The 13871-nt window shown below is 40.5% G+C and overlaps 1 protein-coding gene across 6 annotated transcripts; it reads left to right on the forward strand.

Moving 5' to 3' along the window:
• The first annotated feature begins 1954 nt into the window (after window positions 1-1954).
• On the forward strand, window positions 1955-11511 carry CYP2R1 (cytochrome P450 family 2 subfamily R member 1). Of its 6 annotated transcripts, none has more exons than XM_075094718.1 (5): window positions 1955-2197; window positions 5193-5334; window positions 5629-6261; window positions 9273-9602; window positions 10895-11511. In XM_075094718.1, the coding sequence occupies exons 1-5, from the start codon at window positions 1991-1993 to the stop codon at window positions 11068-11070; spliced, it is 1488 nt and encodes a 495-aa protein (XP_074950819.1). In that variant the 5' UTR covers window positions 1955-1990; the 3' UTR covers window positions 11071-11511. The 6 variants fall into 6 exon arrangements, with proteins under 6 accessions (XP_074950819.1, XP_074950822.1, XP_074950824.1 ...); XM_075094723.1 differs by having other exon boundaries at window positions 1959-2197; window positions 5290-5334; window positions 6065-6261; XM_075094720.1 differs by having other exon boundaries at window positions 1974-2197; window positions 6094-6261.
• Window positions 11512-13871: the final 2360 nt, after the last annotated feature.

Consider the following 13871-nt stretch of genomic DNA (forward strand, 5'->3'; position numbering starts at 1 on the left):
GAATGAAAAAATAAACCCCCAGAAGTGCTCAAGCCAATTCTTTGTATTCTGGCAAACTGGGTAAGATTTTGGTACAGGATGCTGGCATTGACACATGCTTTACAAGCATTTTGCAGCTAGGACGAGGAAAGGTGCTGGGGCAAATAAAACTGACTGCTCATTGCATGAAGATGCATCTGAAAATGAGAGTGTCTCGCTGTATTGGCTCATGGAAACCAGCACAGACCCTGGTCCAGAAACCAGCCCAACCAGCCTTCTGTGCATGACAACAGATGGGCATCAACAAATCCAGCTGAGAAAACTGGGTCAGCATCCTTGCACGTGCCTTCATTAAAAGTTACTGGTGTATTGTTCTGTAATATACACGTGACATTTATCTTTCCTTCTCAATCTGCCCATCCTGGGAAAACATGAGTGAGTATGCTCGTTGTATCTTGTTCTCTTTTTACGCTTCATAGCCTTGTGCTCTATTCAGCAAGCACCCAGACAGCCAGTTTGATTGCCCTGAAGCCCCGCAGATGCCTTACAGCCAGATTGCCAGCCAAAAAGCCACACTTTGTCACTTGCCTGCTCTCCTCCTTGTTCCTCTGTTGTGCCCACAGCTAGTATCTCCCCCCTGTACTTTCAAAGCCACGACCTTTGCTCTGTGTGAGTTCTTGGCCACCTGCTTTCTGAGCAACATCTAGGGCCCTCCTCAGCTTTTTGTGCCATGTACTCTCAGGTCAGCATCGCCACATTTGAAGCAGAATGTCTCATCACAGGAACGTACTGAGAATTAAGCGTTCAATGGTTAGATTATCAAGTATGCAGCACATTTTGATCAGTCAGGTTATTAATGAACTTCATCAGCACAAATTCCTATCAGTTTAGATCTTGTCCACCTTCTTGTGAATCTACAAATACATATTCTGTTGAATTAAACAAAAAAGAATACTCACGTTGGAAACACATAGCATAGAAATTTTAACAGGGCATGAATGCTTCTGTTATGCCTAAAATTGCTTGTAAAACAGCAGCAATGGAATAGCAGAAACAGCACGAATGGAAACAAATCTGCTTTTTTAAATCTAAAGTGCTTTAGCAGGACGTCATGCTGCATAGTAGCATTGCTTTCTTAGGTCTGCAGTAAATGGTTTTGGTCTCTTGGGCAACCCAAGCCCTCTTTCCTGAGGCATCATCCCGCTGAGTAACGACAGCCCTGACACACTATGTATGTGATTTCCTTGCTGCTTGGTCACATGAATTCGGGCCGTTTCCTCCCGCGCCGAGCTGCCGGGGGCGCAGGGACGCCGGGGCCTTGCTCCCTGCCCGCTGCAGCACCCTGGCATTGCCGTCGGCGGGGCCAGATGACCCCAGGGCAGGCTGCGCAGTGCGGGGAATTACAGGCACGACGTGTGAAGCTGCCACCCACCCGCCCACCGACCAGCAGAACTCCGACAGACTCTCTATGTCGTGGCTGGAAGGGCAGGGAGGGAAACACGGCGGGATTTATTGGCTCAAGGCTCCCCAGACCCAGGGGGCTCTGGGAGAGGCATCTCAAGCCGGTGGATTTTTGCTTCCACAGAGACTTAACAGCGAGCAAATAATTGCCTGATACTTTTCTCACTGTCAAGGCCAAGCTGTGAAGCAGAGTCAGCAGAGGTTTTTCAACACTTCATAAACCTGAAGGGAGAAACTTTTAATATAATCCCAGAAGAGAAGGCAAACCCCGGCCGGGCGGGGACCGAGACCCGCTTCCCGCGCCCGCGCCGGCCCCAGGCGGACAGCCCCTTCTCCGCGCTTCCCGGCTGCGTGTCCGGCCGGGCCGGGCCGGGCCGGCGGCGGCGCCGGGACCCCCGCGATCGCCGCACCCACCCGCCCGCAGCCCAACGGCCCCGCCCGGCCCCGCCGCTGCGAGGGGGCGGAGCCCCCGCGGGCCAATGAGCGCGGGGGGGCGCCGGGCCGGGGCGGGCGGCGGCAGGAGGAAGCGGCGCGGCGGCGGCGCGGGGCGATGTGGCCGGCGGCGGCGGGGAGCGGCGCCTGCCTCCTGCTGCTGGCGGCGGTGCTGGCGCTCGTCATGCGGCAGCTGCTGAAGCAGCGGCGGCCGCCCGGCTTCCCGCCCGGCCCCGCGGGGCTGCCCCTCATCGGCAACATCCACGCCCTGGGCGCGGAGCAGCCGCACGTCTACATGCGGCGGCAGAGCCAGATCCACGGGCAGGTACCGCCGCTCCGGCGGCGAATGCCGCCTCCTCGGGGGTCCGGCAGCGCTGGGGCGGGCAGCGCTGCCGGCGCCGGAGCCAGGGGAGGAGGCAGCCGGGCGGGCTCTCCCCGTCCCGGCGCTCCGTCCGCGGGGCCGCCCGGCAGCCCGGACCCGCACCGGCAGCGCGGCGCGCCCTGCCGGGGGAAGCCGTCCCGCCGCCTGGCCCCGGCCCGGAGCGGCGGTCGGAGCAGCACCGCGGAGGCGGGTACGCCGCCCCGGGGAGGAGGCGGCGGCCCCGTGGGCGGAGCGGCCCCGCCGGCTAACGGGAGCGGGGAAAGGGCCCGGTACCCCGCCGGCTGTGGCAGAGCAGTGCCGCCGTGCCCCGGGGAGCGGGGGCAGAGGGGAAGGGTTTCCCACCTCTCTTAGGCCAGAGCGCCCTCGTTAGGTCGGCAGAGGCGGAGCGGAGCTCTCGGCCTGCCTGGTCGGGCTTGTATGCGCTTTTCTCGGTACCGTGCTTAAACCGGGGCCCTGCTGCGCATGGAAGTAACTCGCTTGTTTCATATCCACAAGTATTGGACACGCTCAGAGGCCTTAAACTTAACAAAATTACAACAGATCGCAGGCACTTGGATAATGCAGCGTTTTCACTGAAAACACGTTGCTTCAAAGTACCTTCGGTGGGCTATTTGGAATACTTAGTATAACTACATAAGAATGGATTTTTTCTTTTTTTTTTATACTTTCTCATATATCAGGTGTTTCTCTTCATCAGCCAATGAAGCAACCTATCTGTTCTTTCAAGCTTCATAGAAGTTAAATTAGATGTAGCAGGGAAAGGCAGGCGGGCGTTAGCATTTGCAAGCACGTATGCGTACACATACATAATCACACACCCGCACACACCTACATTTCAGTAGCAGCTGACCAGTCAGCGGGATGCCCTGGCCAGCAATTCGGCCTGCCTGTACTCATCCAGGCTATTTAAAACCCCTCTGGTGTTTAATTTAGCAGGATTATCGTTGGTAGTTTGTGAAGGACTGAGCTTTGTGTCCAACAAACGATGGTTTGTCTAGAAAATCACGTCCTTCAAACTGCTAGAAGTGTTTAAATATAAGACCCCTAATGAGAAAATAAAACTGGTGCTAGAACTTAGGTCTGTCAAAGGCTTTTGTCCAGATTGTTTATGAAAGCCACAGCAGAAACAGAATAGTCACAGTCTCGTCATGAATGAGAAGCGAAGGAAAGCGCACAAATTAAAAGCATGGTAAATGGCAGAAACAAAAGGATAGGATTATCTTTTGTTTCATTTCTTTTGGCAATAGTAAAGAGTAAATGTGTTTCAAGCAAAATACTGGGACAAATAGAATGGAAATACGAAGGAAAATGTGTCATCAAATAAACTAAGCTTTTTACTTGCCTGGAATGCTGTATGGAGTGGTAGTCAGCTGCTGTCAGAAAGGATCCTGCAGAATTTGAGGGAACTTGAAGATGGTATATCAGGATTTGGGGGGCTCTGGAAAAATACAGTGAAAGGATTTGTTTTAAAATTATGTATGACATAGGGAAAAAATAAGCTATGATCACAGTATACAAAACTCACAAATGGTTTGCAGAAATATATTGGGAGTGTCATCACATAAAAAAGAAGAGCCATTGTAACAGTGAAAATATAAAGTTTGCTAAAAGAAAATAATCATAGAATCATTTAGGTTGGGAAGGACCTTTAAGATTATTGAGTCTGACTATTAACCCAGCACTTCCAAGCCCACCACTAAACCATGCCCCTAAGCACCATATCTACATGGCTTTTTAAATACCTCCGGGGGTGGTGACTCCACCACTTCCCTGAGCAGCCTGCTCCAGTGCTCGACAACCCTTTCAGTGACAACCCAGTTGTCACAGAATGTATAATTAGGCTAAGATTAATTGTGGAGGTCAACACCTCCGAGATGAAGGAAAACCTAGAGATTTGTATACTAAAAATGCAGATTTATAATGCTAGGAGAAGCATGGAAAGGGATGTAGGATTTCAATCTTGAGTTTAGCCACAGTTTTCATTTTTAAAACTTAGGTTAAGGTTTTCATTTTGTTTTTCCTATATGTGTCTTCTGCAAGGTGCATTGTGTCTTTCTCCAAAGCATCTAGTGCTAACCACTTCTGGAAACAGGAGGTGGGACTAGCTGGGCTATGCTGTCATTTGTTGGCTGTCATCATGGCTCTCATTTCTATCATCTGATGGTTCTTTGGGAGCCTGTGCGAAGTAAGCTCGTGTCCAGTTTCAGAGGTGGAAAGGACTGGGTGAAGCTTGGTTGTTTTCGCAACTGACACCACTTCTGTGCCTGCCGTTACAAAGTGACATGTTGGAAGTCTTCATGATACAAACTTGAAGCTTCAGTCATAGTGCCGCCCTTAACCGAATGAAGCTATTGGAATGTACCAGGGAGGAGGAGCAGATACAGTAGTAAGGCTTTCCTCCCTCCTGTGGAAATAGTCTCAGCAAATGAGGAAAGTATCCAATATATGTGCTTTATTTCTAGTTCTTATATAAAAACTACACCTTATATCTACTAATGCTATATTATATACTTGTAAGTATATACTTACAGTAATATCTTCTGATATCTACTAATGTTAGGGGACAGTGTTTTTTTTTTCTGGAAAATATGCATTGTCGTATCAAATTCACATTTCTTTAATGACTATGTGAAAGCATCCCCTGTCCTTACTTTGGAGAGCTGGTCACTTCAGGTGCGCAGCAAAGCACAGAATGTAGCGTGGGCTCATTTATGTGTTGGCAAAGTTAGCTTGCAACAGACTCAACTGTGTAATGCCACAGCTATAACACCTCTGGTTACCTGTATGCCCTACTAAAGTTTATTCAAGTCTGTATTTTGCATTGGTGTTTAGTGTTGTTTCACTTTTTCATTACTTGTTTTTAATTGTTTTCATCATTTAAGATTTGGTTGTAATAGCATTTTACAATTTTTATCGTTTCCCCCCCCCTCCCCCAAAGATCTTCAGTCTTGATCTGGGAGGTATATCTGCCATTGTACTGAATGGCTACGATGCAGTAAAAGAATGCCTTGTTCATCAAAGTGAAATTTTTGCAGATAGACCGTCTCTTCCCTTGTTTAAGAAGCTGACAAACATGGGAGGTAAGTGCTAATATATCTTAGATAAAAATGTAATTTTTGTCCAATAGATGGGTTTGTGAACAATCACATGAAACATTTGCTTTAGCCATTTTCTCTACTCTTTAATCTCCTCTCATAAAATTCTTGATGCTTCTTTAAAGATATTATTTGGAAAGGATTGCACTCCTGGACTGCATTCCATAGCAAGATGTGTGTAATTTTTTGTCTTGTTTTTTGTCTCGTTAAATAGTTTTATTATCTTATGGGGGAAGAATAAAGCGTTGCATAAAATACTGTGTCAAAATATTTTTTCAGGCTTACTGAACAGTAAATATGGCAGAGGATGGACAGAGCATCGCAAATTAGCTGTAAATAGCTTTCGAACTTTTGGATATGGTCAAAGGTCCTTTGAACACAAAATTTCAGAAGAATCTATGTTTTTTCTTGATGCCATTGATGCGTACAAAGGCAGACCATTTGATCTTAAGCACTTGATAACAAATGCTGTTTCAAACATTACTAATTTGATTATTTTTGGAGAACGCTTTACATACGAAGATACTGAATTTCAGCACATGATTGAGATTTTTAGTGAAAATATTGAATTAGCCGCTAGTGCTTCTGTATTTTTATATAATGCATTTCCTTGGATTGGCATCTTGCCATTTGGGAAACACCAGCAGCTGTTTAAAAATGCAGCTGAAGTCTATGACTTTCTTCATGAGCTTATTGAACGTGTCTCTGAAAATAGGAAGCCTCAGTCACCTCGACATTTTGTAGATGCATATTTAGATGAGATGGACTGTAATGAAAATGATCCAGAATCTACATATTCAAGAGAAAACCTAATTTTCTCTGTTGGAGAACTCATCATAGCTGGGACAGAAACCACAACAAATGTTTTAAGATGGGCACTGTTATTTATGGCTCTTTATCCAAACATTCAAGGTAAGAACTTTGACACTTTGAGGAACTGATACACTTTCCTATCGCAAATTCAAAACGTGTTTTCCGTGATCCATAGTTTTAACCTAAAAAGTAGGTTTGTATATATTATTCTATTGTATCATTTACCAAATATACTATGGACAGATGTGAAAAGCTTATTTTATATGCAGGTGAACAGGATACCAAAGGTCAAGTATGACGATAAAATTTGAGCACATCGTTTTGTGAATACATTTTAATGAATCTTTAGTATTTTTAATAAAGTATTTCTAATATATTTAAGTTTAGTGTTGTGATGCATAATATCGGTTGGCAGACGCAATAATCTATGTAGTTAAATAATAAGCAAATGCAATTAAATATGAAATTTATAAACTAAATTAAAAATGTAAAAAAGCATCACCCAAAATGTAAATCAGTTTGTGGTTAACAGTTAAGGTACAATTTCTTTTTATGCTTAAGTGCCGCAATTCACAATAGATTTACATATTAGAGATGTGTATATTTATACTTTTGGAAGAACAGAAATAGCATTTAAAAATAAAACGACGTGTTACAGTCATTCTGAAGTAAGACAGCAATAGATGTTTGAACGTCAGCCCAGACATTTTGTGTAGAAGTTTCGGTTTTAGAAGTGAACAGTCACGTTTCTTGTTTCTTTGCCTCCACTTCGCTTTTCATATCAAAACCTTAGCAGTGCTCATTCAGCTAGGGACTTTCAGTATTTGAAGAAAGAGCAGCCTAGATAAGTGGGAAAGTTACTACTGATACTTCGACCAAAGAATATTGCTCTAGCATCAATTTCACCATCATCATCATTTCAGAATGGGGATAGCAACCCTACCTGTAGCGCTAAGGCTCTTGAGATCTGAAGTTCTGCATAGGAACCAGATATCTTTATGCGTCTTTATCTTTATTTTCTCTTTAGGGTAGTACGTGCATGACTCTATACCTCCTGATTTTCTCAGCTAGAATAATTTTTAATTTCAATTGGGTGGACAAAAAGCAATTATTTTTTTAAAATTCAAGATCAAATTTTATATCTACGCTTAAGGTAAATACACCTTTACTGGGAAAAAATGGGAATTAAAATATGATGATAATGTATATCAAGGCCTGACATGCTATAAACAGTGAAAATCATTCAGATTAAATGAAGAAGTTGATGCCAAAGCTCTTTTGTTGCTGCTCTTATCATTATTTTAAGTCCCATATTCACCAAGCTGGTTAAAATGTCTGTCTAAGCAAGTAGAACCAAAGTTTCCTCAAATATCTTTTGAGAGCCATAACTTCGTACATATTTTCTTATTTTTATTTACTGCGCTATTTTAGTTGATTAATTAATTGAACATGAGGAAGCTGATTAAAGATTAAAAAAATCAGAAAACGTTCTTCTAGCCTAGGATTAAAAGCAAGATCTAACAGGATTTGAGTTGTTAATTTGAAAAACTTTGAGGGATATATTTCAGAGAAATATGTAGCTTCAGGTCACTAAGTGCAGCTAATATATATATATTTTTTTGCAAAGGCTTAAAACTGTGATGGCTATTTTTAAGCAGTCAGCATATTTCAGACAACTTAAAACAAATGGGTTTAAAAAAATTAAATGTTGCCCTTATGCTTCTGAGTTCCACTGATTCATTTATGTGCTTTACACAGTATAATAAGAAAATCTACCAGGAAAGAAAAACATTTAATAAAATGAAAAAAAAAATAGAATCTGATTTAATAGGTACTTAAAAGTTTTAGGATGCACATATACATGGTCCATATTTTAGTTAAAAATGTATAAATTGCCACACTTAGTCAATGGATATATTTATGCTTTACGTTGTATAGAAAGCCCAAATGCAAAAAGGTCCACTTAAATCAAAGTTTCCGATCAGTCTGTCCTCACAAGCGATATTCATATCTTAAAACAAAAACATCCTTATTCCTTCTCTATTAATATCTGACCAAGATGCTGGTTTTCAATAAAGATCAAGAAGACTTTGTAGTGTTGTGTCTCCTACGCATTGTGCAATTTTGTAGAGATCTACTCACCTAAAATAACCTGGTCTCAGGTCTTGCGATATAATGAGTTTCTGAATTTGGATTCCAAATCAGTTCATCTGGATAAAAATAAAAATTACTGTTACCTGTCGTTTATTTAGACTTTCTCTGCCTAAGTATTACAGAATACACAGATACACCACTACGTCACAGAATGTACTTGCACTAAGCTGCTTTTCACCTCTGCATTTTGGTGTCAAACATTGTCATTTCAGGTTGAAAAACCTGGTGATTCTGGTAGGTTTTTTCTGCCATCTCCCAGATTTTCATTATTGGTTCCACATGGACTGTGAAAGTCCAACTTTGTTTTAGTTAGGAGGTGTTTGGCAGTTTCAACAAAGAAAGTGTATTAGGAAAAAGAAGAGGCAGTTTGAATGCCTTTGATATTATTAAATAACCTGTGAACTTGGTTTTTTAAATAGCTTTAAAACCCCAGTGATTGAATTTGTTCCTTTTCGGTTAAATTCAGGCTCCTGTCCCTCTTAACTCTCACTGTGTTGTATCAGATATTTTCAGTTTATGAGTGAACGATTTTTCACTGTGACAATTCTAAAGAATCATAGCAGAATAAGACAAAGGAAAGTTCAAGTGGCTAATTTCAGTGTTACCTGTGTTCACTCAAGTATTTAATGTACTTTATCTTTGCAGTCTTTTGCTTGTTTCTTTAGTTTTGAAGAGCTCCAGAAATAAAAATATACACAAGCAAAGAAAAGTATGTTAAAACATGATTTTACTGAGGATAATTACTTTCAAAATGAAGATTACTGGTATATATGCTAGTAATAATTCCTACTAGCAGGATAAGGAATAGAAAGTCTAAGTTTAAAAGCTTATAAAGCTACCGTATTATATATATCTCATGTTTCAGTATACTTTTAAAAATATACATTTTATAGCTTAAATTAAAAAATAAAGGATATTATACAATAAACATCAGCTTTTATTCCTGTTCTTAACAGGGCAAGTTCAAAAAGAAATCGATTTAGTCATCGGCCCAAACAAAATGCCTTCCTTGGAAGAGAAATGCAAAATGCCATACACCGAGGCTGTTCTACATGAAGTTCTAAGATTCTGTAATATAGCTCCACTAGGTATTTTTCATGCAACTTCCAAAGATACTGTTGTGCGTGGTTACTCTATTCCTGAAGGCACTACAGTCATTACAAACCTCTACTCCGTTCATTTTGATGAAAAATACTGGAGCAATCCAGAAGTGTTTTTTCCTGAGAGATTTTTGGACAGCAGCGGGCAGTTTGTCAAGAAAGATGCATTTATTCCTTTTTCACTAGGTAAGAGTGATTCCTTCCACTGTTCCTTTTAATAAACCTAGAGATGTATAGCATGTAAGCGATGGCAATAAAATCAGGAATGGACAGAATGATGTAAAATATCCACAGTTCTGATGAAACAGCCATTTTAAAGACATTCAGTATAATGCACTCTGGACGTAATGCATTTTAGCTTAATATCTTTTATATAGATGGGCTCATTATTATATACAAACTAACAAAAAAGCACAGTATCTTCTTATCTGAGGAGTCTGCATTTTATATCATTGCAGTACATAAGTGTTATTCGTTTCACAATTAGTAGTCATTGCTGCTAAAGTTATTCCCTACAGGAGATTCACACAACCAGCTTTCAAATTTCAGCACTTAGATCAGCACAAGATATTGCAGATTTTATTCAGAACTAGCTTGCAGGTCAGCATGTAGCACTGCATTCTGTCCTGCGGAAATACTGTGGCAATCCTAAATCATTACGGATTTGTCTTGTGATGCGTATGAGAGTGGATAACTTACCTTATATATGATTATCAGCCTAGAATATTAGGTGTTCTGTATAAGCTAACTGCCAGGCTACCTCTGCAGTGCATAGAAAGACTTGTGTAGAGGGTGAATTAGTTTACTTACCTGGGATACTCTTTCTGCAAAATATAGAAGGAGGCAAGACAAGACAATTCCCTTGGAATAGACGCACAACATCTAAATGGCCAAAGTTAGATTTGATGAAGTCCACCTTTGTTGTGTATTCTGTTATGTTTCTTTTTTGCCTGTTTGACCTTACCAGTTCCAGATGTCATTGTCCATTCATCCGTGTCTTCCACAAACACATTTACTCCCTCTAACTAGTAATACACAGAACAGGAACTAATACTTAAAGGCATTATTCAGACCTGTTTCCTATCTTTCTGCTTACCAATTTGTAGAAATTGCCAGGTAATAATAACTGGCAGTAGATGTAATAAAGAAAATAGTAGGGGACAAAAGCTGAAATTCACAGTATCGTTTTTTTAAAATATCTTCCCTTAGATTGGCACTTCAAGACAAGATAAAGTAGCTAATAGCTTAACTAAATAAATCTGACAATGAGTTGCAATGGCATTTGTGGAGTGAGATGAACAAATTCTCTAAAATCTGGTTCTTGCTGTAAATTATCACCTAGCCTGTCTTACAGAATACTACCACCAAGTTCATACAGCTCCTCTCAAAACACAGAAATCACCATTCTTATTCATAATAAGAGCAAAAATGTAATTGAATGCATTTTAAGTCTTTCCAAAACCTTCTTTTCAACCCAGGAAGAAGACATTGTCTTGGAGAACAGCTAGCTCGAATGGAGATGTTTTTGTTTTTCACTTCATTACTACAACGATTTCACCTGTGTTTTCCTCATGGTGTGATTCCTGATCTCAAACCAAGACTAGGCATGACATTACAACCGCAGCCGTACCTCATCTGTGCGGAAAGACGGTGAAGAGAAGGGTCTAGATTGTCAGGTGGAGCACAGTGCTCCAAGTTGCAGCTGAGGATCCACTTTGCCTTCTATTTCTAAATGTGGTCATGTCAGAACAACAAAAATTTAAAGGACTTGTAGACAGATTCTGGCTATTTGTGCACAAGTTAATAGTTTCTTTATACTCAGTTTTCACAAAAAAAAAAAGCCTCAACCAAAACCGAGAAACACATCCGATGTTTAAAGTTGATGTTTTCACTCCAGAAGTCTGTTTTGAATCTAACTTCTGATTCAATGTTTAAATATTTAATTACTTAGCAAGCCATTTTACTTTGAGTGGGTATTTTTATAAGCATAGTGAATATGGCTCAAAATGTGTATACTTGGATTCATTTACATTATTCCAGCTAAGCTGCTTTTTATAATTCTCCATTAAATTTACATAGCTAAAAAGGTTTTAAATGTATCTTTAATTTTTTTTAACTCAGAATAAACTTATCTTTTCCAGCCTTGACAAACAAATTTTCTATTAAAGCACTTTAATCCTTCCTTCTCCTTGCCCTATCTTCCCAGCTGGTCATAATTTTTTAGTGAATCAGATAACTGTGTGAATTAACTTTTAAGATCATTTATGGCTTACTTCTGATTTAGTTACATATGCAGTGTTCAATTATTGCCATACTCCTGACAGTTACAGCAATCTTTTTTGCCAGGTAATTGCATTTCCAGACACATGTCCTCCATTGCCTCCCAACACAAAGCATTATGTAATGATTAATCTCTGCCTAAGTAGTCTGGAAAGAATAGCATTTGTGTTACCTAAGTCACATGCAACTATACTACGAGTCAAGAAAATAAGCTGCTCATGAGCCTGACCAGAGAAGAGACCTTTTTGGGAGGGGGAGTGGAATAGGGTAGGAAGAAACAGATTTTAAATGGATTTTAAGTACAAGTTTTAGGCAAAACAGCTATTGTTGACTTCCGCCAGTTTCTTTTTTTTTTTCTTGACAGCTATTGCTTTATTCATAAAGATTTATGCATGAAGGCCCTACAGGAGAACCTGATACTCAAAATACGGTATGTTCAGTCCCCACCCTGTGGGGAGGAGTAGGGCCTCAGAACAGGCTTCAGAACAAAACACACACTGAGCAAGTGGCTGTTTAAGGACAGGGCTGAATATTAGACCTTGCTCTTTATACAGCTTGTGCTTCAACTTGGAGCTGCAGGAAAGTTCAAAGGCAGGAGTTGGTGTTTTTCTGCTGACCTGAAGTTTTCAGGTTATACTGAGCAGAAATACTTCCTTTCTTTTGAAATAGCAAAAGAGAAGGATCAAACAGAGCTAGTACCAGTCCGCTTACATAATAGCCTATTGAGATGCAGCAGGTCTGGATTAGATTACTTACTCTGAGTGTCCCACAGAGAGCATCTCAAACACATGTTCTGAAGAGGGTGGGCAAGCTACTCATCTTGCTGAATAACTGCCTTTCTGTAGAGAACATTTAAGTTTCAAAAGGGAGAGGAGGGAGGTAAGCCTGACTGCTGTGCATAGGGTACACCATGAGAGTTGCAAATAAACCACTCAAGTTATTGGTGAACAGTGGGACTTAGGAGTCAAGATTGAGGGTTTTCTGCATGCTTGCGTAAGTAGATGTTGGGTGCTTGAGAAATGCTTAAGTAAAAATTGTGGAATCTACCAAATTTAGGTGCCTTCTGTATGAAGCAATACCAAACAGAAGACTTCAGTGCTACAGTTCTAGACTCATGGTAATTCTTCCTATATCCCACCCTGTGGTCTTAGATCAGACAGCCATTTGTTAGTATCTAGGCTTGCCTTCTGGATTGCAAGAACTCTAGGACAACCTTTAGTTAAAACATAATTCAAATAATCCTAACTAAAATGGGGGGAGGATTAACAAAAATTGAAAAAAAATACATCAAACCAGTTCTTGTGGGGGCTATGCTCAAAATACAGCTGGCCAATGATAATTCCCTTTTGCTGAGGTATTTTGAGATCTAACTCCTGGCTAATCTTTAATTCATTTAATTAGAACCATATTGATTATATGTCATGGTTTCTAAATCAAAACACCTTACAAAAACCTCAGAATATCAGTCCAAACTTTTACCATTATCTGCCAATTTATGGTCTTGTTTAAGAAATCAAATACATTTGTCAAACTGTCTTTTCTACATTTGTATTAGTATATGTATTAGCTATATTTCCATGTTTCATTCTGTATCAACTTTTTCATTATTTCCCCTCTGACTTAGAATTTTCCTAATGATACAATTTAAGAATTTGAAATACTGACATAATAATAGTTTCTTCCAGTCCTCTGGAATTTCTCCATTATGTCAAGGTTGATTAATAATGAACATCAGTAGCCAGCTAAATGTTCAGAATTTCCTGGTGAGTTCTCTCTACAGCTGATACATCGAGCGTAGCTGGCTGCTATTTAACATTGTTTTGGGATTAAAGGTTGATATATTAACCAGTATATCTTTTTCTGGTTGCAGAATTTAAGGATGAAAAAAGACATTAAAAGTAATGTGTCGAGCTAAGATTGTTCCCATTTGCAGAAGTTTTTCCTATCTGGCTTTAAATGTCCTAATGTTTTGGATTAAAATAATATGTCCAGATACGGATGGAAATATTTCTTGACATTTAAGTTGTAACCTCTCCACTTCTGTATATTAATGCCATTTATTGCTCTCTTGGTTTCACCATTTTCCTAAGTTTTATTCCCTGCAGTATTTATAGTCTTCCCATTTTTGTCTTTTGTGGCGTTAGGTCTTTGAATTCATGATGATAGTCTAGAACT

Source organism: Phalacrocorax aristotelis, chromosome 5 (genome assembly GCF_949628215.1).
Source record: "Phalacrocorax aristotelis chromosome 5, bGulAri2.1, whole genome shotgun sequence".
NCBI classification, from domain to species: domain Eukaryota; kingdom Metazoa; phylum Chordata; class Aves; order Suliformes; family Phalacrocoracidae; genus Phalacrocorax; species Phalacrocorax aristotelis.